This window comes from Mastacembelus armatus, chromosome 7 (genome assembly GCF_900324485.2).
Source record: "Mastacembelus armatus chromosome 7, fMasArm1.2, whole genome shotgun sequence".
Lineage (NCBI taxonomy): Eukaryota > Metazoa > Chordata > Actinopteri > Synbranchiformes > Mastacembelidae > Mastacembelus > Mastacembelus armatus.
In genome coordinates this window covers 9,236,229-9,262,919 of record NC_046639.1, presented here as the reverse complement: position 1 = coordinate 9,262,919, position 26,691 = coordinate 9,236,229, and the positions used below count along the sequence as shown (strand labels likewise).

At 41.7% G+C, this 26,691-nt stretch overlaps 3 protein-coding genes across 7 annotated transcripts in view; 2 read left to right on the top strand and 1 right to left on the bottom strand.

Moving 5' to 3' along the window:
• The first annotated feature begins 4,936 nt into the window (after positions 1-4,936).
• Positions 4,937-13,314, top strand: tmem269 (transmembrane protein 269). Of its 3 annotated transcripts, XM_026331836.2 has the most exons (8): positions 4,965-5,185; positions 5,954-6,005; positions 7,001-7,050; positions 8,487-8,634; positions 9,230-9,327; positions 10,189-10,332; positions 10,461-10,661; positions 11,004-13,314. In XM_026331836.2, the coding sequence occupies exons 4-8, from the start codon at positions 8,594-8,596 to the stop codon at positions 11,111-11,113; spliced, it is 594 nt and encodes a 197-aa protein (XP_026187621.1). In that variant the 5' UTR covers positions 4,965-5,185; positions 5,954-6,005; positions 7,001-7,050; positions 8,487-8,593; the 3' UTR covers positions 11,114-13,314. The 3 variants fall into 3 exon arrangements, with proteins under 3 accessions (XP_026187620.1, XP_026187619.1, XP_026187621.1); XM_026331834.2 differs by lacking the exon at positions 7,001-7,050 and having other exon boundaries at positions 4,963-5,185; XM_026331835.2 differs by having other exon boundaries at positions 4,937-5,005; positions 5,954-8,634.
• Positions 13,315-13,425: 111 nt separating this feature from the next.
• On the bottom strand, positions 13,426-18,704 carry LOC113145152 (tyrosine-protein kinase STYK1). Its single transcript, XM_074933676.1, is given in 10 exon segments — positions 13,426-13,598; positions 16,429-16,525; positions 16,718-16,758; positions 16,920-17,137; positions 17,317-17,400; positions 17,492-17,673; positions 17,928-18,016; positions 18,147-18,240; positions 18,334-18,477; positions 18,659-18,704. Coding segments are annotated over 10 exon segments (1,167 nt in total). The 3' UTR covers position 13,426.
• A 1,188-nt stretch (positions 18,705-19,892) lies between these two features.
• magi3a (membrane associated guanylate kinase, WW and PDZ domain containing 3a) overlaps positions 19,893-26,691 on the top strand; it is a 103,852-nt gene continuing 97,053 nt past the window's right edge. For 2 of the 3 annotated variants that reach the window (XM_026331828.2, XM_026331827.2), the window contains exon 1: positions 19,893-21,100. In XM_026331828.2, the coding sequence (XP_026187613.1) occupies positions 20,794-21,100 (307 nt within the window). In that variant the 5' untranslated portion in view covers positions 19,893-20,793. The remainder of the gene's footprint in view (positions 21,101-26,691) is intronic. The other variant, XM_026331829.2, reaches the window with a different exon arrangement.

Below are 26,691 nucleotides of genomic sequence, written 5' to 3'. Positions count from 1 at the left end.
CAAAATCAAATGTTAAGGATCAAAGTAAAACAGCAATCAAATTATAGAAATAAACAAATTAAGAGAGCGGTCAACAAAAAATACAGCGACCCACTCAACCTCTCTCCTACCAAACCCCCATGCAGATGAACAGGTGCTTTCTTGAACCATAATTACTTCCGCCCCTTCCCATGTGACCTAATCACCATGGTAACAATGTAAAATAAATAATCATACCCAATATTACAATAACTTTCATTCTAAATCATTCATGGCTCCTACAAAGGCGGTCTTCCACTAATCTCCCTCTCGGATGCGAACGAGGTGATTACGAGGCATTACGGAGGTCGAGCTTGGTAAAGATTTGGGCCCCCCTGATGTGAGAAGTGGCAAAGTGTTTCTTACTGTAATGTTGTTAAGACCTCGGTAATCTATACATGGCCAAAGACCTCCATCCTGTTTCTCTACAAAAAAGAACCCAGCTCCAGCTGGTGACTTAGAGGGTCGGATAATCCCTGCAGCCAGGGACTCTTGAATGTATGAGTGCATAGCATCCTGTTCTGGTCCGGATAGGGAATATAGGCGACCCTTCGGTGGACTGGTGCCAGGCGAGAACTCAATAGGTTGTTTCTCTATGAAATCTGTGATATTGATGAACGTAGCTCTCTGGCTGCTTATTTCCTGCAGTTCACAGGCTACAGTTCTCCACTTGTCTGAGTTTGTAAGGCAACGTCCTTATGATGGTCAACATATTAGCAGGCATATCTAGATCATGTAGATACTGCACTTCTTCCATGGCATTACAGCAACCTCTGAGGAACAGGCAGTAGTCTTGAAGAGACTGTTGTTATTAAATAATAGTTGTCGGGGCGATGGGGAGGTAGTGATGTGGCCCGGGTCTTATTAAAAACTTCCTTGAGGTCATGATATATTTTAGGGACCTTGGTCAAGTCTGGTTTGTATTGATCCAGTGGTTGGGGGGGCGTAGGGCTTAGTGCCGTGCGGAGACAAGTAACGTGGCAACCCGGGTTCCATTCCAATATTTCCCCGGTTGTCCAATCCAGGTGGGGATTATGGAGCTGTAACCAAGGGATACCCAGAATAACTGAGGAAAGTGGAGAGTCAATGAAGTGGAAAGCAATGTATTCTTGGTGATTTGCTATAGATATGAAAACTGGCTTCATTCTGACCTTGACTTGGTGCAATAGGATGTCATTGAGCGCTCTCACCTGGAGGACTTGAGGTAGGGGTTCCGTCTCCAAGTAAAGCAGGTTGATGATAGACTGTGACATGAGGTTGGTGTCTTCTCCTGAATCTATGAGGACTTGGATTTGCCATTAATGTGGAGCTGCGCCGATGGTGACAATGGTCAAGGAGCGTGAGGGTTTGCCCTCGAGCAAGGTTCGGCTCTGTAAAGTCCTCACATCCCTTACTGAGCCTGGTCTTTTACTGGACAAAGTTGAACCAACTGTCCCGGCGCTCCGCAGTAGAGCTTCAGTGCTCGTCTGCGTTCTCTTTTGGCCTGGGACTGTCAGGATTGGAGGTGTTGGGGAGTTAGAGAAGACAGACCAAACAGTGCCCACTCTGGTACTTCAAATTCAAACAAGTCTTTATTTCAAAATACAGAACTCAAAGAAAGCCAAAGCAGGAACACCGGGAACTAAAGGGACATAGGCAAACAAGCCAAAGGGACAAGACAAGAAGGTCAAAGGTCTGGGATCACACACACCTTGGGGATACACCAGACTTACACACAACGAGACCAGGTCAAGGGCCTGGGGTCACACACACCTCGGGGACACACCAGACTTACACACAAAGGTCAAAGGTCTGGGATCACACACACCTTGGGGACATACCAGACTTACACACAAGGGTCAACAAGGACCAAGCAGAAGACATATGGCAAGACTAAGACATGAGGGAGGCTAAATGTGAACAAGACAAAACGTGAGCACTAGAGGGAACAAGGCATGAACAAGAGGACGAGACACGAAACCACGAAGCTAAACAAGAACATGAAATGACGAGAACACACACACATAACAAAGGGCGAACTTAACTTAAGATTGAGAGAACGAGAGGTAGTCCATAATCAAATCCAAGAACTGAGGGGAAAAGGCAAAGCAAATCAGGCAACATATCTTGATTAGGGGAGTTAGCGTAGGCTGAACAGGAATCGAGCAAAATGATCTGGCAGAACGGAGCAGGTCATGAACAGATGATCTAGCAGAGGAATTGTGACTGAACAGAGGTATAAATAGGGAAGAAACACAAACGAGGCAAGGGTGCAAACAATCAACTAATTGGGTCAAAGTAAAGTGGAACAAGGGAAAACAAAACCATATCCTAAAGGAACTACAAAATAAAAGCACAAAACAGGAACTCAGAAACACAGATCCTGACAGGGACACTTTTTTGCGGCCTAATTGCATAGGTTCAGGACCGGATGAATTTGGGCTAGGCGCTCGTGCAAGGGTCTTAGACGAGGTTCATGGCTTTTGTGGGGAGAAATGTTGCCTGAGTCACCGGCGCTCATGCTGGCGTTCCTGGAAGCGTTGATCTAGACGTGTAGTGATTTCGATTAGGGCGTCCAGGTCCTTAGGTCTGGGATGATGAGCTAGATCGTCCTTGAGTCTGTCGTTAAGTCCTAAATAAAAATGGCACCGCCTCGTTCCATGGGCTATCCTCAGCTAGTGTGCGAAACTGGATAACATATTCTAATAAGGGGCGGCTTCCTTGCCGTAACTTGCTAAATGATGCATAGCTTCCACCTCGGTCTGCACAGGGTCGAATATCCTGGATAGCTGTTCTCCGAAGTCCCTCCCTGATCTGCAGAACTTCTCCTGCCACCACCAAGCTGCAGTTCTCCATTGCCCTGCCGTCCCTCCCAGTAAGGAGATAATGTAGGCGACTTTGGCCTCCTCGGTGGGAAAGGAGGATGGCTGTAGAGCGAAAACAAAATCACACTTTGTGAGGAACGAACGACTGAGTCCTGATTCACCACAATATTGGGCCAGGGGAGGAAGTCTGGGTTTGGCGCCCTCCGTTCGTCTGGGGGTTGGGGGAGAGGCCGGTAGAGGAATGTTGGACACGTCCCGCACGGACAGGGCTTGTAGTAATTGACTTAGCTGGGTGGACACACGATCGACAGACTGGCCAATGTTACTGAGCTTCTCTTTGTGAGCTTGGATGGCGGATTCAATGCCGACGCACCATGGTGACTGAGTGGGTGAGGCTTGGTCCATAGTGGCCAGATTGTACTGTCACAAATGGGGGAAATTTAGGACCAAAACAAGTGCCAACACCAAACTCAGTTTTTAAAAGCTTTATTCCTTTGTGTGACAGAGAGCAGGGTTGAGTGTGGAATGAAGGATGACCAGGGTGTGGAGGCAAAAACAGAGATGCTATTGGGACGTGGTTGCTGTCTCAGCCCGCACTTGGTACCTTCGAGGGAACCTAGACAGATGTAGACTCGAATCCAGAACTTGGCCCGCAGAGCAACATCTGACAGTACGGGTTAGCCTTGGTCAAGGGCGCCTGGTGATCTGGCAGATTAACTCAAACAGTCCAGAGGTTACGATAACAAAAAACTCCTCCAACAGAAAACTCAACAACTCTCACAGGAGGGAAAAAAGGCTGATGGGTTTAACACACAAAAATGAAAGATTCAGTGGCTTGATTAATGTTCCTTCTTCTCAATACTTTGTCCAACTCAAAGTCCGCTTGAACAAAAACTCATTCCTCTTTTTAGTAACATGAAAATTCAAAAAAGGCTTACTTGATTCAGTGTGGTATTCTTGAACGAAGCAGAGTTGGCACGGCTTCTCTGAACTGGACAATCAGACAATCCGGCGACTTGTCTATGGCTAAAGAGAGGTATAAAAGCTGTGAACACAAGAGAGCAAACAGGTGAATCACGTTGCCTCATTAGCTGGGAGAAAACGAGAGGTAACCTACTGCATGTGGACCTTTCAAAACAAGAGCGGGACGCTGGAATTTAAGTTGCTGGTCCTTACATTGAGTGTAAGCAGTGTGTTCCTTCTGCAGAAACCTAGCTCTTTTCAATACCTTGTGTGTCTCTTCACACACTTTTAACGTTCTTTCACACAGTGGAGACAGTACTTTTAACGTTCTTTCACACAGTGGAGACAGTACTTTTTACACACTAGTGTGTCAGGTCTGCATAACTCTTTGCAACAATGTGTGCATAAACAATATTTAACAAGCTAAATAGGATGTAATTGCTAATAATATTTTTCCCAACAGTAGTGAGAGGAACAGTCTCGGTCACTAAGGTTACACATTGGTTTTTCATTATTTCATTTGGGGAATATATCAGGTAGAATATATGGAAACTTTATGAAATATTTGAGTGGAGGCGACTTTCGTATTTACGCAAGCATCCCCCAAATATAATGTTTTTCTATAGGCTATCTCTTGCACAATCATATCTGTAAAACACATTGTATTTGTAGCACAATCTCCCACACAGTGATATAGAAATATACATAATAGATAGTAAGTTTATAAACCGTATTAACAAAGTAGTTCGTAGCTTTTTAAGATGCATATACTTGAAAATTAATGCTGAAAATGCTGTTTTATCGTCCCTTGTATAGAATACAATAGAACTATACAATATATGACAGAACTATACAATATATGACGATGAAACAGCATTATCAGCCTGTGTTTCATTGTCATCTGGGTTGACCCCTTAGGAAATGTAATCCTAAGGGTTGACCATCAGATGTCGCCATATTCGACTCTGCCAGATGCATTGACACTGAAGCATTTTTAGCACAACTGCTTCATATTGATTCAGTGCTTAAGAAAGCCTAGTTTTGTCCATCACTTGCACCGATAAGTTGGTCTGCCAAACGCCAATAAACATCCAAGAGCATGAAATACTGTGGAAAAAACTAGAAGCAACTGAAGCGTCATTTCCGGTGGAATATTCCAGCGGATTTGTCCCCCCGGTCTTTAAAAGGACGCGCTGAAACGGAGGCTGTGAAGTTGACAGGTAAACTGTCCTAAGTTACATCTCCCTGCCGGCGTGACGACATTAAACACAACAGGTGGTTAAAAATCTGCCAGAGAAAGGAAAGAAAGACAAATAAGGTGCGGCGTGTACGTGCGCGCTCACAACGTCTCCATCATTTGATTTGTATATAAACTCCGTTATCTGTGGAGGTCCTTTCAGGTAAGATGAGATGCATTTTGTGTGGGGTAATATATGATATCATAGTGTCTTCACCCTCATAGTGAAGAGATATTTAAAATCAGAATTCAGGCCTAATTTGCACTTGTCGGATAATAAGGTCGTGACGCAGTTGCGCCACTTGCTCCAACCTTTTGACAAAGATGTAGGGATATCAGGCAGCGCCAGCTCAGCCGTTATTTAAGATGCGCTGATCTTCTCATGTCTGTGGCGATAGTTTTGCACAGAGGGATGTGGGCCGTGACGCTGCGGTAACATGGAGAGAGGACACCGGTGCTGATTACAGAGCATTGCGCATTAAGCCTCCTGCTGTGCAGCTGTACGATGTGTTAGGCAAAGAGTAGTTTCGGAAGCAGAAGTAGAATCAATAGGTTTGGGAAAAAATAAGAAAGTAAATGATAGAGAAGCAAGGTGGGAACAGAGATTGTTGCGCAAATGACCTACACCGAAACGTTGAGCCAATGTATGATAATCCAGCTTTAAAACACAGAGATCAAAGATGAGCTTTTTAAAGTAATGCAGTTGAGAGAAGACTATCCAAAGGGTAAAGGTTTACGACTGGAAAACAAAAATAGACAAATGCTGATAGCTATGGGTGCCAAAAGTGATTACCTAAAATCTTATTAAGGGCTAGGATAATGTAGGATAATGATGTAGATCATTCCTATTTTTATTTCCAGTCATAATGTATCTGTAATGATACAAATGTTTTAGATATGCAATGTCTTGCATGTAAATTTTATCTTTCAGCTGTTGAACTGTGAGCCAGAGACAGTCATGATGCTCCTGACTCCCTCTTCTGGTAGGTACTTGTTACTCAGTCTCATTTTATAAACTGGATTACTGTATGGGCATCAGTGCCAGAGATTAAAGCCAAGGTCTGCTCGCATCAAATTGGGCAGGAAATTTGATCTAAATATGACAAATTTTGCTTACGGAGCTTTGAAGATGCATGAACTGACTTGTAAAATTAAGGTAGAACATACAGTGCACCTTAACCTTAAGGCCAGGGGCATTTGGGTTCAATGGGCGGTTATTGTACTTCATATACACTAATGTATACTGCACATTTTGTGAGTGAATGTTAGTACACACTAAGAAAGGACATTACACAGCCCACACTCAATTTACAGCTTCCCCGATGGGTGTACGGTTATAACTAATTGCAATTTCATTGACATTCATTTTTTTACTGTAACTCATTATCATAAACACATTTACCTCTTAGATGAAAATACCACAAAATTGTGCAAAATATTCACTTCAGATTATCCCTGTTGTGAATTCTTTTCTATGCTTTTCTTTAATTCTTTTTAGTTGTTACCTGGTAACATGGCAGGGAAATTACATAACAAGAGCTTTCCCATCATGCTTTGGACTCATTAGGCAGCAATCCAGAAATAGAGACCCACTTGAAATTGACAGTGTGTCTGGCTCTGGCTTTATCCTCTCTTTATTAGTGACCAAGACAATGAATTAAGTGGTGAGAGTAAAAGTTGACTGTTGGATCTGCAACCCCACAGACTTTAATTCAAATATAGCAGCACGCATGGCTCTCTGATGCTGTTTATTCTAACAAAAGTTAATGAACCTGACTACTCGTGCAATGACATGCTTTTCAGTAAAAAATGCAGAATGTTGTCCGCATTCACTGATGTGCTGTATTTTCCCATGAAAGGATTTCAGATAATATTGAAAATGCCAGGTTGTAAATGAGAAGTAAAAAGCTTGCTTTTCAAGTAAAAATGTAAGTTGTTGTTGGCTTTCTGCTGTGTCTCATACACTGTTTTCTTTCAGATGAAGAGTGTCTTGAACTCGCCTGGCTTTGGAATCACAGGAAGTTCAGGGTGAAAAACACTTGAAGGGTTGCTACTGCAACATTTAAAAGATTTAAATTTTACAGGTCATTCTCTGTGCATACTGTCATAGACAGTGCTATGACTTGAGAGAAAATAATAAGCTCACAAGAGAGGAGGCAGACAGAAAACAAAGATTTTTTTGTTTGTCTTCATTAAAAAACACAGCTTTGTGGGGGCAGGGGCAGTTTTTGGCTGGAGTGAGACAGTGTCATTCCAGCTTGCTGACTAAGATAGTGACTGTAGCTTTTATCGGTCATACTGCAAATTTTCTCATGATTACAACAAAACTTATCAAGTTATCGTTGCACTCTTTACTAATTGTACTTTAAGCAAACATGGGCCTATTCTGCTATTACTATTGATGATAATAACCCCATGTCGTTTAGCATTTGCAGATAAACTGCATGTTATAAAAATGAGAAAACCAGGTGAGGTTGTAGATTTACGTTTATGTCAGAATCTTCATTAAAACCTGGGGTTCAGTGGAAGGCACAAATTTGAACAGTCAGCTCTGTGAGTGCTGCTGCTGCCATGTCCTTGTCTCAGGTCACTTAGCTTGATCAGAGTTAACAGGCTAATCAATCTCACGTCTGGTATGTGTCAGTGCAGTAGGTCCAGCTCACATTCACTATAGGCTATGGTGTATGTGCAAGTCCCTTAAATGTTCATAGCTTGTTCCCCCACCAGTATTTATGTGTATTTGACCCCTGATGAGATCACATTATAATGCTAACACTTCACATGCATCCTGTTTTGATATTGTATCCTTTTTGACATTTTTCCCTTTCTAAATGTTATCTAGATTTAATGCATGTCATTGTGGCTATTTATTTTCTAATAGTTAAAACTATGTATATTTTCATTGCATAGATACAGTATAAGTGATGATTTAATGAGTAGATGATGAGGCACTATTTACTGTTGCATGCTGTAGGCTGCGCACCACTTATTGAATGAATGTACAGTAACAAATGCATTTTAGTGATCTGAAAATGGATGAATGTATCGTAAGGTCGGTCTCCATCCAATAAACATACGTCTTGGTAAGTGATGCTTCTTTTACATACGACGAGGGAATCAATTTCATAGTGATATTTTGATTTAAATGCAGTAAAAAAGAAACACGTGGGCAAACATATGGTATCAGGTCCTGCAATAAGAATTCGCACGAGATGATATAAAAAATGTTATTATTTAGTGACTGAATGACTGGTAAATAATTTACATTTTTTTGACATTTTACCTTTCACCCAGTCGAAATTTGACTCAAACTGGCCTAATTAGTAAACTATTCCTATTCAGGCGCATTCATCCAAATGGTCAAGCGATTTAGAGCATAGGGATTTAGATTTTCTCTTAAACCACAGCAAAGGTTATTGACCAAGCACAGACAACTACTAACTGCTCTTGTTGTGTGGTCTCAGGTTTTTTCTGGTGTACCAACAAGCTCTCTCTGAGTGATCAGGCCACAGGACTGCAGATCAAGGAGTTTGCACGTAAAAATGCAGCTAATGCTCTGTCAGTTGCCAACATGGTCATGGGCATGGCCTCCATTCTCAGCAGTCTTAATGGGTGAGTGAACATGCTACTTGAAACATTAGACAGGCTCCACATGGACAAAATGCTGTGCATGGTCATCATTAAGTTTGCAGGTGGTTTTAAAGTTCAGTAAGAGAAAATTTATAGGATGCCCCTGACAGAGAAAAAACAAAACAACAAAATAGAACACACATTTCACAGAAACAAATAAGAACTTACAATAATTAAACTGAAAACACAACAATGCTAGAGAATATAAATGAGTAAAAATATCACAGAATGAGGAAAACATGTTAATAAGTTTAATGAAATATTGCTGTATTCTCTTTTTTATTCTTTTTTTTTTTTTAGCATTGCTGTGTCTTTCCATGCAGGGCCCTAGGAACAGTAAAATAATAGCGATAGAATTCACATAAAGAGGTCCAGGCAAGGGCTAGTTACAAAATTTTCTGTCACCAAACTTGACCGCAGGAGAAGAACAACTCATTTTATTTGTAACACTGTTGAAATCTAAGCCCGATTACCTTCAGCCCTTTGAACCGCTGGCAAGATCTTGCAAATATTTTTCCCTTTTGAATGGTTTGCTGTCAACAAGCAGCTAAACATAACACTCACTTGTTTTATTTAGGCACCATCATGCTGCATGTTGGCTGGTTCTGATTGGCTACCTGCTGGATTTGGCAGACGGCGCAGTTGCCAGGCAACTTGATGCCTGCTCGGCACTGGGTAAGTGGACTGTTGTGGTCAACAGCTCTCACCAAAGATGAACTTCAGCTGGGGTGTTGGCATGGCTTGCTACACAGTAAAAGGAGACTGCCATTGATAGTCTTCCAAAGGCACGAAGAGAAGAATCATACAATTTTTATCATGTAAATTAGCACTTAAAATTAGTGTCTTGTTATTTTCTATATTTGTAAAGACTTTGAAAGGTACTATCGGGTTTTAGGGATTAGGAATTAATGTATATATCATATGTTACCAAATGCAACATATACAGTATTTTACATTTTGGTGTGCATGTGCAAATTTTTTCAGCAACCCAAAATAGCTCCCAGGTGCACCATGGCACATCACTGCACATTTTAGGAGGCTTTGTGTCCTCACAGGGTTTTTCTGCATGACTTTGCAGGTGGATGTTGTTGTGTCCTCAACAATCACTTTCACATTAAGCAGCATAATTCCACAGGATCATGCTCCAATTGTCTATTTTATCCTGTTGCTTTGAGTTCTATGCATATCTGAAATTTCTGAAATTTTTGACCCTGGGTGTTGGTATTCTATCGCGTTCATTTGGGCCTGAATCACCTCATCCTCATGTGTTTGAAAACATGTTCCATGCTCCTGAGGGATAAAGGGACAAGACAGTGGAGAATGTTGTTTATAGAATGGTTCCCTGTTCAGCTGACACTGAAATTTCTACTTGCAGATTTGTTGCAGTTGTACATGTTGGTACCATGCTGGACAACATATTAACATTGGCTTTCATAATCCAAAATATAGTATATATTTGCTTGTGTGTATTTGGTAGTATCTATCAGCAGGTCCTAAAACTGATGTAAACTTGACACTTTTCTTTTTCATGTTCAGGTGCAAAGCTAGATGATTTTGCTGACTTCACAACATTTGGGATCGCTACATCATTGCTCCTGAGAACGTCTGGCCTGCTAGACAATGTCCTGTGCATGTGTTATGTTCTCTCTGTGTTCGTCCGCCTCTGTTTTTTCTCAAGTGGTAGGTTCCAAAATGTAGCATTATAGTGTAATGTAGGCTATGCAAGCGATAGGTTTATCACAGTCAACATCTCATTCGCACTTTATTATTTAAAGGATTTACAGGAGATTTCCTCTTGCCTGTTTTAGGGATCCCATTCATGTACCGTGGTCTGCCCTGCATCTACTCCTCAGCCATTCTGGCCAGCGTGTCTCTGCTGTCAGGGGGAAACATGGCCATGCTGCGGGTCATTGCAGTGGCCATGATTCTCTTCATGATCAGTCAGAACTTCTACCCCCATGACAGAGTGTTGGAATCCCAGGCCTGGAAGAAAGTAGTCTACGTTGGAGGTAAAGTCATTTCACATCACTCATTCTGTCTCACTTTTTAGACAATACAGAAGTCCAGAGCAATGGTTTCCAGGACTTCAGTTTCTACTTCTCAAAGCCACTAAAAATACTAAAAATAACATTTGACCAAGAGAAACCTTTTTTTTCTGGTTACTCAGGGTAATGTACCCTCAGCATTTTTGATTTAGTGATTTTGAGTTTTTTCAGAGTTAATGAATTTTGTTCAGTGTGTAGTTATAATGAAAACTACACCCAGTGGTCTTTGAGGAATATAATCAGGACATTGTTGTGTATTCAAATATAATGTGTCACTCAACTACTTTTTTTTTTTGTCAATTTCAGGAATCATCATGTTGTTCTGCTTTTCCTTCCCCCCTGCCTGTGTCTACTACCTGCTGTGGTCAATCTCTTATATTTTGTTCCCAACATCCCTTTGGAGTAGTAAAGTGTAAGGAGTGCTGACTTTGACCAAAACTCCCAATTAGGTTTACTTCTGGCCCATCTGGGTGAACTGAGGCTTCTAGACTCCAGTTATTCCATGGAGGATCCAAGCTGAACATGCTCATGCCACAGGTGAACACATGCTCTGTTAACCTTTATTTTCATGTGACACCTCTAAGAGAGAACCTGAAAAGAAGGGCATTAGAACGAGGTATGGCAAGGACATTTTAATGTTACTGGTATGGATTAACCTTCATGCTGTCTTAGGTCTTTGTTGCATTTTCACTGAAGGCAGGGGTTGTGTGGTTTTTGTTTTCATCAGGCTTATCTCCTGTGTAATCTCCCTACTTCAGTATTAATCTAGTTTTTCATCAATTTTGCAAACAATTTTGTTGCAACATCGTTTCACACAGTAATAGAAAATGAAAGTATTTTAAAGTGAATATTGAATACATTTTTATTATCTCTGACTCTAATTTGTTTTCTAAAATCCTTAAATAAGTAATTGCACTTGACAAATTAATGTTAATTCATGCCACAACGTTGAGCAGAGCTTAACCATTACCTGTTTTGAATGATACAGTGTGTAGGTAAGGCCATTATTGATTTCTCAGCTGCATTTTCGAGATTCCATGTCCTTTCTGGTTTATCTTTAATGGACATTCATGCAGCACTTTGATCAGTCTTGTACTAACTGACTGATTTTTAAAATTTGGATCGGGGTGGGGGTCAATTTGAGAGGTATTTATATCAGGATGTGCCCCCAAAAGCCAATGTTTTCATTATCTAGGTATTTCCTGACCTTTCTAAGTGATCTGTCATTTTTATTATATAATTTGGTATTTGATGTATGTTTGAATTGAAAGTCTGACCACAACCCTGGATACTGTACATTTGGGACTTTTTTTCTCTTTTATTTAGCATTGAAGACTTTTAGTTTTTAACCAAGTTGTGGGTGTCTAAGAAACAATGTAGGCCTTTAAGATTTCCACATTTCTGTGTGATTTTCACTGGGTCCTTGCATGTTTGCCTCTGTTTTAAGAGGAATTGCAGTTTTAACTATTTTAATCCACACTGGATCACACTCAAACCTCGTAGTACTTCCTCTGACCACTGCCCAATCAGTGATGTCAACGCAGGTGTTTTCCATCACTTGTCAGAACACCTACAGTGACATCACTGATTGAGACTGAGTCAGACATGCAACATGAGTGAATGTTGTGCCCCGTAAATACCATTGCACCAGCAGATTTCTGCCTTCTGTGATTCAATGTGAATTTCCCAACACACGGGCTGCATATCCTGCTTTTACTGCCATCTACTGGGTAAAAATTTCACCTCACTGCAAGTTCTGCCTCAACTTTTTAAGATGTTGTAACACTGCACTGCAGTCAATGATGGCTGTGAGCACACCAGCAGTGAAGCATTATTGAAACTTTAAATCCAGAGAGGTTGAGGTAGAACAGAGTAGATATGGTCTACATTTTGTAGACCAGTCCTTTTTAGCGAGGACAACTTTTTGGCATTACTCATTGTGTCTCACAGTGAGTATTTGTGCCTCTCTGCATTGTGTGTGGCATATTGGGAGATTATATAGTTTTTTTTTACAGATTTCTTCAAAAGCCTGATGAAGATAATAGCACAGAGTAACAGGTACATGTATCTGTTCACAGCCCTTTACATTTTAATTCACTCCATACCTTTGGAAAACGTTAGAAAACAAAAATCTTTGAGCTTGTAATCAGAGGTGTCAAAATAAAGGGACATCATTCACTTGGTGAGTTTAATAAATTGAACATTCTGTAAGCCATAACTCAGAGTGTTTACAGTGTATGGGTTATCTAAATACCAAACTATCTGGTGGAACAGAATTTCATAAATTTGTTTTTGATAATATTAATACAAAAAGTCATGTCGTCGAATTCAGATATTGATTTAAGTCTGCTGTGGCTCTTGAAATGGTTTCTGATAATCAATTTTGTGAAAAGAAAATCTATGTAATCTACAGTGTAAAGTATATACACAAACTGAACACTAGTACATTCAGAAGTGCATTCAGCTTTCCTGTGTGAATGTTTGGGTTCTCAAACTGTGAGGTCACAGTAATGTATGCATGCCAAGAGCATTATAGATACAGAGACTGTACCCAATGATAAAAAAGATCTCTGCTTTTAAGCCTGTACATTTTTCACAATAAATAGAGTAAAATTGCTTTCAGTGTCCTTGAATCATTACGTTTTGAGAGAAAGCTCACTTGTACACAGTGGCCGTTTGTTTATTTGTTGATTTTCTCCTGTTAAGTTAGTTTGCCATATTGGGTAGATTTATGACAGCGATCCAGCCTTTCTGTTATACTCAAATATATCTATGACCTCAGGAATATAGATAGGCTTAGTAACAGCCAGATGCATTGAGGAATCCAACAACTTCATGATGGTTGAAAATGTAGGTCTGTCTTTGAAACTCCACATCCAGCAGTACTTCATCAGATCATATCTAAAATGATACAAAACAAATGTCAAACTATCCATCCACTATATATACAAGCTTATTCCTATTTTAGGGTCACAGGTCACCAGTCCATCACAGGACCACATAGAGACAAACAACCACATCTGCTCACATTCACTCCTATGGGCAGAATTACCAATCATCCTGACATACAGTGGGTATAGAAAGTTTCAGACCCCTTTAAATTTATCACTTTGTGTCATTGCAGCCATTTGCCAAAATCAAAAAAGTTCATTTTTTTTCTCATTAATGTACCTCAGCACCCCATCTTGACAGAAAAAAACAGAAATGTAGAAATGTTTGCAAATTTATTAAAAAAGAAAAACTGAAATATCACATGCTTGTCCATTTCTTCTGATTCTCCTTGAGATGGTGCTCCTCCTTCATTGGAGTCCAGCTGTGTATAATTAAACTGATTGGACTTGATTAGGAAAGGCACACACCTGTCTATATAAGACCTTACAGCTCACAGTGCATGTTAGAGCAAATGAGAATCATGAGGTCGAAGGAACTGCCCAAGGAGCTCAGAGACAGAATTGTGGCAAGGCACAGATCTGGCCGAGGATACAAAAGAATTTCTGCAGCACTCAAGGTTCCTAAGAGCACAGTGGCCTCCATAATCCTCAAATGGAAACAGTTTTGGGGTGACTAGAACTCTTCCTAGACCTGGCCGTCCAGCCAAACTGAGCAATCGTGGGAGAGGAGCCTTGGTGAGAGAGGTAAAGAAGAACCCAAAGATCACTGTGGCTGAGCTCCAGATATGCAGTAGGGAGATGGGAGAAAGTTCCACAAAGTCAACTATCACTGCAGCCCTCCACCAGTCGGGGCTTTATGGCAGAGTGGCCCGACGGAAGCCTCTCCTCAGTGCAAGACACATGAAAGCCCGCATAGAGTTTGCCAAAAAACACATGAAGGACTCCCAGACTATGAGAAATAAGATTCTCTGGTCTGATGAGACCAAGATTGAACTTTTTTTGGCGTTAATTCTAAGCGGTATGTGTGGAGAAAACCAGGCACTGCTCATCACCTGCCCAATACAATCCCTGCAGTGAAACATGGTGGTGGGAGCATCATGTTGTGGGGATGTTTTTCAGCTGCAGGGACAGGATTACTGGTGGCAATTGAAGGAAAGATGAATGTGGCCAAGTACAGAGATATCCTGGAAGAAAACCTCTTCCAGAGTGCTCAGGACCTCAGACTGGGCCGAAGGTTCACCTTTCAACAGGACAATGACCCTAAGCACACAGCTAAAATAACAAAGGAGTGGCTTCGGAACAACTCTGTGACCATTCTTGACTGGCCCAGCCAGAGCCCTGACCTAAACTCAATTGAGCATCTCTGGAGAGACCTGAAAATGGCTGTCCACCAACGTTCACCATCCAACCTGACAGAATTGGAGAGGATCTGCAAGGAAGAATGGCAGAGGATCCCCAAATCCAGGTGTGAAAAACTTGTTGCATCATTCCCAAGAAGACTCATGGCTGTACTAGCTCAAAAGGGTGCTTCTACTCAATACTGAGCACAGGGTCTGAGTACTTATGACCATGTGATATTTCAGTTTTTCTTTTTTAATAAATTTGCAAAAATTTATTAAAAAAGACTACTTCAGACAGACTACTTCAGATTCGCTGCCACAAGGACAGATACTGGAAATCCTTCATGTTCAGAGCAATAAACCTGTATAACTCCACTCCTCTGTCTGACAGACATTTAAAATGAAGTATATCTATCTGTCCATTTAGCAAGCACAAGTCGCTTTGAATCAGTTTCACCTGCTTTCGTGCTAATGAAAATGATGGTATGGGGAGGCACAGATCTCCATGTTACAGCCAACAGTACCCCAAATACTGTGAGGTACCAGGATGAAATACTCAGAGCGACTGTCAGACCTTACCCTGCTTCAGTGGGCCCTGGGGTCTTCCTGGTGAAGGACAGTGACTAGAGTCTGTAGGCAGTTCCTGGATGATGACGGCATTGGTGCCACTGATTGGTCCTCATCTTCAGCTGACCTAAATCCAACTGAGCATGTCTTAATACATCTGATGCCACCAAGGACCACCCCTGACCATACTGTCCAGGAGCTCACTGATGTCCTGATCCAGGTCTGAGAGGAGATCCCCCAGGACAAACTCATTAGGAGCATGAGACATTGCTGGGAGTGCATACAGACACACAAGGGCCATACGCACTTCTGAGTCACAATAAGAGCTACTGTGATGACACAACTTCAATGGATCAGATTTACACTATCATTTTTAATGCGATTTTGAATACAGTCATCCGTGGGTTGTAATTTTTGGTTTCCACTAATTATTCCATTATAAAGATCTTCAAGATGAATAATTAGTTCATCAAGATCTGGTGTGTGATTTAAGTGTTCCCTCAATTTTTTTAGTAGTATACAATCATACAAAGATTTGGCAGGAAACCCACTTACTAGTACTTAAAGGTTTTATATAAGGTTTTTGTGTGGTAAAGATTTACAAAGATGTAATATGTTAACTGATGAGCTTTAGGTTACTTTTGAACAGTTGCCAGTCTTTATGCTAAGATGAGCTAGCTGGCTGCTGGTTATAGTTTGACATTTAACATGAGAGTGGTTTCAATCTTCTTCTATAACTGTTGGAAAAGGTGGATATGTGTATTTCCCAAATCGTTGAATAATTTCTTTAAGTAGCCATATGCCATGTCTTCTCATTGCCATAGCTCTGCAGGAGCATAGATGTTGAAATGCTGATATTATATAAGTTGCCTATATAAGGTACAGGATATTACTCCATGTTATGTAGACCTGTTTCTTAACAGGTTTACTTACAGATGTCCTCCACAATTCTCTGTCCTCTTCATCCGATAAGACCCTTTGTTTTTTGGAAGCACACACAGAGGCTCTAGCTCAGGATATGGAGGAGAGCCTGAGGCAGAAAAAAAAACAAGTATTTTTAAATAAATAGAAATGAATAAAGTATTCTTAAAAGTTACTGCAGTTGTAATATAATGCCAACAATAGTGTGCTGTGATCCAGTGCTAGAGATTCCATGAGTACATTTAAAAGAGTCTTTTCTGAAAGGGCACGAATACTGATGTTTGACAGAAACGTTTCTTACCTAAGGTCATCAGTTCATACAGTAAGACTCCAAATGACCACCTAGGGGAAAGAAAATGTTAACATCAGGTCTAAGTTATTTTCAAATGGCTACTGCAAAATGCAATAAGGCATACTATAGCAAACAACAGAATATATTCAACCCAATACATTCTAGCTGGTTTGTGTGTATTTTGTTCTGCTTGCCATAACGCCGCCCTTACACGTCGCTCCTGTCGATACTGAACTACATCATAATCCTCTCTGGAATCTGCCATATGAGAGGCACCTTTGCTGCCCTCTGTCTAATTGCTGAATCCATTTTGTGTCTTCTAAATGCCACACCCGGTCCAGCCACCCGTGCCGAGAGGCCAGAGCCAATCAAGATGTTCCTGGCTGCAACATCCCCATGTACCAGCCTGTGCTCTGACATCAGGTTATCCTAAGAGAGAAACCAATCAAAATAAAATAAGTTCTTGGGGGGGGGGGAAATCAAAATAAACAGCAAATTCCCATGTACCCTGCATCATGACCTGCTCCACCACTGAATGTCATCTGCAATACAACATGACATCTAACTGAACTCATTATAGCCTTGTTTTTTTAATAAAAAAGACTCACCAGGCCAGCAGCAACCTGCTTTGCCACTAGAAGCACTGACCTCTCAGAAAAGTTCTGCAATGCACTGGCAGTGTTTGCATTCTGCTAGAGGGAAGAAAAATTCCTTGTCATTACAGGGAATTTATGGCTGTACCATCAAATTTAAGTTCAAATTTAAACTGTGTACTACTTTTACATTTCTGAGCGTCCAGAGGAAGTGAAGGAGATTCCCTGGGTTGCAGGCATCTAAGATCAGGTACATGGGCAGACACTTGGTCTGACAGCACATCATCCTCACTATATTCTCATGTTTACATACTGTAGCATGGAACAGGACCCACTCCAGAAACTCCTTAGCTTAAGGCTGTTTTGGCCCATCTATACAGAGTTACATTAATAACAGAGGGTTATAGGAATCAAATAATAACAAATAAAGTAAGCAACCTTAGATATATTTAAAATTTATTTACAGCCTAAACTAACTAAGCACTTTATTAGGTACACCTGTACAAATTAATGCAACATCCCCTGCCATTCAATCATGTCTAGTTAAAGGTCATAGTTAAAGGTGGTGTTGTACTTGACTGTTATATATTTAGTGCTGTCTCTATATTTTTGTTCTCTCAGTTTACATGATGAAGGGGTCAGAATTTTAGGAACACAGCTGGATATAACACCGTCCACATACTTGAATAAGTTCATATACTTGAATTTATTACATCTGTAGCAATTTCACCAAAAACTGAAACATGAGTTTTATGGCACAACTATTGTACTTTTAGTTGTAAAGGTGTACCTAATAAAATGCTCAGTGCTTAGTGAGTGTGTGGTGATGCCTGCCTTGCACGAACTCTAGTCCCTCAAGAACACATTCTTCAGTGATTTCCCATGCACACAAAGCCTGTTGGACCTGTGGAGCTGCAGTTGGTGATACACCATGCTGACCTGTTAGAAAACACAATGGACATACAGGATACAGGTTTATTTGATAGAAAGGCACCTGTCATTGCTTTTAGGCACTAATGTATGCGTCCCCACTGTTTTGAAAATGAGTCAGGGTACTCTGTCTTCTTTGTTTGTTCTTGTGGCGACTACAGAAGATCAGAGCCACCACTAAAACTGTGCTGAGAGCCAACAGAGAAAGGATGGTGATCACAGCAATTGGACCTGATGACTCCTCATTTCCAGAAGTGAAAAAGAAGGTTCAACACGCAGTTATTTATTTGCCTTAATATTACAACTCTAAAAATGACATTAAATATGACATTACATATGTGGTGACTATCAAATCACATAATTTGTAGGATTCAAAAGGAATGTTGCTGTTTGCAATGCAATAAGAACGACTTTTAAAACTTACAACACATGGGGAGAGAGGTGTCTTTGCTACATTTTGTGTCCTTGTCCATGAGGAGCAGCTGGCTTTTATCACATATGGAACAAAGGACAGAAGAAATTCAAAAGTCACCAACAGGAAAGTTTACCCTTGTGAAGATTAAAATTATGAAGAAACCCCAAACCCTGAAAAACACTGAAAAGTCAAACGTGGCATGAAATCTAATTGCTACAAATTACTTTAAAGTTTTCTTGCCACAAACCTGATTTGCAAATGTTGGCGCAAACATACATTTCGAGCCTTATAATATAAAAATGAACAGCAGTGGAGAAATTGAAAAATCACAGTAACAATCTAGTAAAAATATCAATCAAGCTTTACAGAAAAATGAGCTGAGCTCTCTCCACCTGCCTTTGAGGGCACTGACCGACGTGTTGAGCTTGAGAGCTGAGTGATTGTTAAACATTAACAAATGAGCAGAAATGATAACAGTAACAGGTGCTGTGCCCACACCTCCAGCTGCCTTAACAGATAAAGACTAAAGTCTGACTAATATTTATTGGAAGGGGGTTAAGGTCAGTCTGTTTTTACAACCCAGATGAGAAGTTTGGCTGAAAAAAGTACAACATGGGAGCAAAAAATAAATAAATAATAAATAGGTCAAACCACTAAAATGTGAAATGTGTGTGAAGGTCAATGCTGTGGTGTACACGTAATGTCTAATGTTTTCTAGTTTGTGTATATTTATGTTGTGAGTTTATCTGTAAGGAATGAAGTGAAAGACTACAGCGGCATCAGGGTTGCTGATAGGTGCGCAATGACTAGTGCAGTCACAAGGGGGCAGAATTGTGCAAAAAATCGCCTTCAACAAATAGTCCCCTCCTCGGATCTGAGAGCAGGAAAGGTCGCAACTCTCCAAACTTCTACTTCACGGAGGTACCACTACATAACAAAGCTCAAAAATCACTGGAAACTGCAGCTTATTGCATTAAGAACCCATCTAAAACAATTCAGACAGCAGACCAATTGTACAAAAACTGTAGGTCCACCGTCATCCACTCAAACTCCCATGTGAAAATATAACCCACGTCTCAGTGCGGGAACTCCGCCTTGCTAAACACACCATGGAAACAAATCCAGCGCTTCCCAGTCACAGGAGACCCGCCTCTTGCCATTCACCATTGGTTCAACTGAAAGGTTTTTTTTTATGTACCGTCCCCCAACCTCTGATTGGACAGAAACCCCTGCAATCAAGAAAGCAACGCGGAAAACCATTAAAAAAAAAGTTATGGAGTGAAGCTTAAGCGGATCACGTCTGTTGCATGGTGCTGCGTAGTTTTAGTAAGAAAAATCCTCTCAGTGCCTCCGGAGAAGCAGAGGAGAGGGGAGAGCGCGGAGCGCGCAGCGGAACGAAACGAGCAGGCTGTGTTTTCAGTGGATCAGAAAACCGCCCGGTTCACAGGAGGACCAGGTATGTTTTTCCGTTTCCAAGGGCTGCTTTGCTGATGTCACCGCGGAGGAGGGCAGGAAAGCAGGACAGGTGCGCAGAGTAAACTTACTTCTTCAGTACGTTTAGATGAAGACCTGTCAGTGAGCGGAGAATTGCTCGGCAGCTGATAAATATTGACAAAAATCTGTTTACGAGCTTTTCCAGTGTTTGACTGAAGTCTATTCTCGGCAGTGTTATCTATTCGGCTGGCATTTTCTGAAGTCCTTAAGTGGAATATATTGTCTGTCACGCTTTGGGAACTGACACGCTGTTGTGCGCACAGGATCCGTCCTGCTTTAAAGGCGTTAAGGTTAGAGGAAGCTGCTGTTGCTTTTAAGCGCACAAACTGGGTGTAGGGATCGAGACGCCCCAACATCAAAACCAGCACTTTCCGCTTCAATGCGACACTGACGCAGCTGCTCTCGCATCCCAGTCGCAGACAGGTGATGCTCGAGTAATTCAATGGAAGCACCGATCGTCCGCGCCAGGAGTTTGATCTGATAAGAGGACTTGTTTTTCCTGGAATGGAATACATGACGACAAATCAGCCCGAACTTCTTTAGTCTGCAATGATTTTTCCGTGCGTCATTGCGTCTTAGGATCAGAAGCGGGTCTTACTCTGAAGGACAATCATTCTTGGACTTGCTTTCGGGTTTACAAGAGATTACCAACAATGTCCAAGACACTGAAAAAGAAGAAGCACTGGTCCACAAAAGTGCAGGAGTGCACCGTGTCGTGGGGGGGTTCCGGCGAGTTGATCGCGGTAGCGGAGGTGCGAGGTGGCGCTGAGATGGGAGAGTTCCCGTACCTCGGACACATAGTTTCGGAAGCGATGGTTTGTCACGCTGGGAGGCTTCCCAGCAGCGGGGACGTGCTGCTGGAGGTGAACGGCACCCCAGTCAGCGGACTCACCAACCGGGACACACTGGCTGTCATTCGCCACTTTCGGGAGCCCATCCGCCTGAAAACCGTGAAACCAGGTAGGTGTGTTTGTGTCTCTGTGTGTCTCTGTGTGTCTCTGTGTGTCTCTGTGTGTCTTTGTGTGTCTCTGTCTTTGTGTCTGTGTGTGTGTGTGTGCGCGCATGCCCGTGCCCATCCTCTTTTTTTTTTTTTGAATCAGTGACCTTTGGCCCCCCTCATTCACTAATCCACATACACAACCAAACCTGCCGCAGGTGTGTAAAGATTTATTGCACCAGAGTGATCAGGGGAGGTGTAACTAGTATCATGAATAAATAAGCCCTACTGTATGGCTGTGTGCTGAAGGACCAGGTGTGTGTGTGTGTGTGTGTGTGTGCGTTCGCGCGCGCGCGCAGTCTTCTGTAGTATATGTATTGGAGGTTTTTTTTTTTTTTTTCAGCTGATTTGATCATACCTTTAGCTGTGTATCTACATGCCTCCAGCTCATTCATGTGGACACACACATTTCTACTAGTGCTTTTGCTGCAGCACAACCCTGCTAAACAACACAAGTGAGGGAAATGCTGTGTTTAGGAGTGCTTGTCCATAGTGCCAAGATCTGCATGTACCACAACATAGGCCATGACTGGTCATTAAGCCTGTCTGAACTCAGCCTGTAATCTTTGCATCCATGCACAAGTGTTGGCTGTCCTCTTGTGGGCTTGTGTACAGTACTGGAAGACATTCATATAGTCGTCACTCTTACTTTACATGCATCTGCGTCTGTCCCCTCAGCTGAAAGCTTTTTTTCATTTGGATTTGTGTGTGTGTTATCACCTGATTCACTAGAAACATATTTGCGCTTAGATGTGGGTTCACACACATGGCTATTAGGTGCGTGTAAGATGCCACAATCAATCTGGTGACAGTCAAACTCTACTAGTCATGTGGACAGAAGCTGTTTGTGTGTTTATGTTAGTGAGGGTGGATGGATTTAATAGGGGCCCTGCTCAGTGTGGCACTTTGAAAACACTTAGCAGGGATTTGGTAATGGTTGCCTTGCCAGCTTAGACAGTGTCAGTCTGCTTGCAGCATTAATGTGAGTCCAAGACTAATTGAATCAATTAGGCCCATATCCTTAAATACCCAGGATGCTTCACTAGCCTGGCGTCATGACTTCACACCATGATTGTTGAGCATTTCTGCTTTATGTTGGTTTCCTGTAGGGAAATCTATCTTTCTCTTGTACATTAGATTTGGCTGGTGATTGGTGGTTAAAATCAGAATCGCAATATTAAGATTCATTTTGAGCATTAATGTTCTATCCAATGAGCAAGGACTAACAAAAACCTCTAATAACATATGTTGTGAGCTTTTAATTTCACTTAGCTAGGAAATGTTAATGCATGAAGTTTATTCTAGTTTTTGTCTGAATTTTGATATTAGAAATCAAGTGAAGTAAAAGTTTATTATGCCAGTTTTAGAACATTCACACTGTTAAAAGCTTCCTGCATTTTCTCTTGACCTTGTGTTGTGTAATGCTAGTTGTATGCTAAGTGATGCTTGAGCTACAGTTTGACGTGTGCAGGCTCCTGTGTTCCCCTTGGGCCCTCACTGTGTGTTTATATCTCTGCCTCCTCTCTCATGATTAATTCATGTGTCATCCATCATTGATGGCTGCTCCGTGCCAAGATGAGGTGGCTGATGGGTGGATCAGATGTTAGCTGTCCCGTGTGGATGTAAACTTGTATTCTCAGGAGGCTGTGAAGTTGGGGGTGAGGATAGATGCTAAGAGTCTGAGAAGTTTGGTGTTAAACTGAGGTTTGTGTGTCTGTTTCAAAAACAAAGTTGTAAACTTGTCAGAGTACAGTGTCGCCTGTATGCCTCGTGTTTGCACAACACAGCAAAAAAGGTTACCTACTACCTGTTTGACCACGTTGCTCTTACTCATTGCCATGTTCTCCATTGTCGATTGTATTTTATCATTATGTTTTGCCGTTCCCCGATCATTTCCTATTTTCTTTTCCTTAACCACCATTTTTTATTTTATTCCAATTCTCCAATTTGCCTTTGTACTCTTACTCTAATTCCTCTTTCATCACCTGTTTGCTCTGTATTTCCTTTTTCTTCCCCATCAGCTACATTACCCTCTAAGTAAATCTTTAAAATTGCGCACAACCTTTCTTCAGTCTTACTCCCATTAGTGCTTTCCAGTGAAGGGAGTAATTGCACCCAGCTGCTGTGACAGTTGATTTTGCAGCTCCTTAGTCAAATATAAGTTTAAACCCACACTGCAGCTGAGACTTCATTCCACTTCTCTTGTGCAGTTGGGACAGAAAACTGAAGATTGTCTCTGGTGATGCTCTGGCTCCAGACCAGCCAATGGACTCAGTATGCAGCTCTCATCCTATGAGAGGCGCACGGCAGTAACCTTGAGGGGATGATTGAGAGCAGAGGGGTAGTGATACGCAGATACCTATTGTAGCTTAGAGACGTGAGTGGGCATCTCATTGATTAATGCTGTAAACAGACTTAGATCTGCTTGTTTTAGCCTCATGGAGCTTAATGGATGGACCATTTAATGAACGAATTATTTAATTCTGACACCTGTGTTCATTCTTGGCCAATAAAGGTGCAAAGGATATCTTCTAAAGGAGCCCCAACATATTTTAATTTTCAGTAATAAAATTTTTTTTTTTACCCTTTAACGCATAAAAGTTTCCCTTAAGAGTCCTGAAAATTACTAGGACTCTTCTAGCTACACTTTATATTTTGAGTGTATGTCAGGAACCTGGCACTTCGTTCTGTATCTAGTGAGAAATGATTGTGATTATATGTCTAATTTCATACAATCACACTCCACTTAATACCCAAGTAGAGACAATAAAATGAGCTGCTTTCAGTTTTGTTTTATTACCATTATCATTTAGGAAAGAGAACTGTGGATAACTGGAGTGCTTAGGGTGTGCCACTTGGGGCTTTTATTCTGATATGCACATACAATTATGAAGAATTTACAGGCAGTTTTGTAACAGATGTTTTTTCAAGCATGCTGTCCTTTCTTTACTATAGAGACTAGAAAAGGATCCTGAGGACAAAAGGAGCCATAAGGAATCCGGGTTACAATGAGCTTGAATAATTGAGTGGGAGATCATTGCAGTGGGTCCTTTATTTCACCTGTTAGACTTTCCTCAACAGAGGACCCTTTCCTTGTCCTTGCATCCACATATAGTCTTGTATGTCACCAAGCTGTGATGTTCAATGCTTCCGTATGAGATGAAGTGTTTTCATTTTACACTACACTATACCTTTTTCCATAATACCTTTTGACAGCAACCTGAAAGTCTGCCTTATCTTGTTGCATTCTGCCATGGTTTACGTGTGGCTGCACCAAAGCAGCTGAGCAAAGTGAGTTGCGCAAACTGAACTTGTTTTGTTTTCGGGGCTGCAACTAAGAATTGTTTTCATACTGACAAATTGAATTTCTTGTCTGAAAAATTTTAGTACGTGTGAAACAATTTCCCACAGCCCAGTATAATATGTTTAATTGCCTTGTTTTGTAGTGTCAGTCCAAAACAAGCAATATTCATTTTACAGTGAAGTCTCACAATCACCCAATAAATCCTCAGATTTGAGAAGCTGGAGCCAGCAAATATTTGGTATTTTGCTTATTAAATGGTCATTTGATTTTTTTTTTTTTTTTAAAAACATAGCTGCCAATTAGGTTTCTATCAAGCGACTAATTGATTAATCAACTAATTATTGCAGGACTACTTGTGTTAATGATATGTTTTCCATTTTTGCCTATCAAGGCTCTTTGGGGTGGAGTACCTGCTGTCTCCATCTTTACAAAGTGTAATAAATGGACATACATCCCTATATTATTTAACTAACCTGAATGACATGAAGTAATTTGCTAATTTTTGCTAATAATTTTCTTCTCTCCAGAATTGACACACTTTTTCTTGTCTTGCTGGAGGTCATGTTGAAGTTGACGCATGTTGCGTGCATTTGCTGTCATCAGCATAGCAGAGCGGTAAAAGCATACAGTCTGTGTTAATGTGGTTCCCCCCACAGTGCGGTCAGGCCTTCTGTGACTAAGCTGCTCTAAACCTGCTGAGAGGAGTTGTCAAGATCTCTCTGATTCTGTGGCTCCTTCTCCCCACAGTAAATGTAACTTCTGTTCCAGCTGCTGCCTTTTTACATCTGCATCTACACTGAAGCCCTTGATTGTGTCAGTACATTTCTGTTTATGCTTTGAGTTCATCAGAAACCAAAACTTCACAGTTACAGAGACTTACAGAGACCATGATAGTTAGACATTCATTCTTATTTTATGAAGTGATATTAAATTTTTTAATGACCCACTCCATCCTGGATATAGTGAAAAGTCATGGGTTGCATAATAATCTTGAATGCTGTTCTTCCTCTCACATCATGCTCCTGTTGTGAATCTAAACATGGAGGCCGTTCAGTATTCAAAGTGCAAATGGAGCTTTGCTGGCACCCTTCTCTGTGCTCTCTGCCGCGTCCTATTTTCTGTGTGTGTGTGTGTGTGCGTGTGTGCGTGTGTGCGTGTGTGCGTGTGTGCGTGTGTGCGTGTCTGTGTGTCTGTGTGTCTGTGTGTCTGTGTGTCTGTGTGTCTGTGTGTGCGTGTGTGCGTGTGTGCGTGTGTGCGTGTGTGTGTGTATTGCAGCTGTACACCTGATATGACATCCACCCATCATCCCCCTCCTGCTGGCTGCTCTCCCTGCTCCTTCCCCAAACCTGTCATACTTCCCCGCCCCTCGCCCTGCCAGCCTGTGAGTGACGAGGGCCGACAGTGAGAGCCACGGTGAGGGCGGATAGGGAATGCTGAAAACCCCAGACGACAGTGGCTGCTGTGAATACCAAAGCACGCCTTGACCGCTGTTTTTCATCCCTCCATCCCTGCCTGGAGTGGCCCTTCTGCATAGCCCAGCCCCACCTCACACTGTCCTGGTTCACTCCCTGTGTCTGACACAAGCTCACACTTCTGTCTCCTCCTGTCTTGCATGTTTTTTTTTTTTTTTTTTGTCTCAATTTCTGCAGTGGATGTGAGACAGAGTCAATTAGTGCGGAAGCAAAAGTGAATGACAGAAGGAGAATGAAAAGTTTGCCCATATGATCACTTATCTAATGATTCCTGCATCGGTTTACCGTCTTGGAACCATCAGCTAACGGCAAACCTCTACAAATCTCCCCCCACGTGTGCAAGGACTAGGGTATCCTTCTTCATTCTCCTTCGCTAACACTGTCCATGGAGCCGCATTGCAGATAATGAACGGGCCAAGAACAAAGACAGCATTTTCACATGAGCTGTGGCTCTCTCTGGCGGCCACCATGACTTGGCAGGCATGTTTAAAGGCAGTAGAGATGAGTGTGTGCTGATTCACCGAGACTGCCTCTTTCAACTCGCTGAGTGGTTGTGCTGCGGCGTCAGCAGCAGCAGTGTCTCCAGGTTGCTGCTGGTGGAAATGCATATGCAGTTTTGAAATGTGTGTACACACACTCTCTTCATCAGACACTCCTGCTCTCTTTTCCTCAGTCTGACTCCTAATTGGTCTCTCTCCAACAGCAAGCTTCTCGGCACAGGTAGTGGGTCAGTTGGAACAGTGGATGAACATAACAGAGCCTGGCATCTCCTGTATCA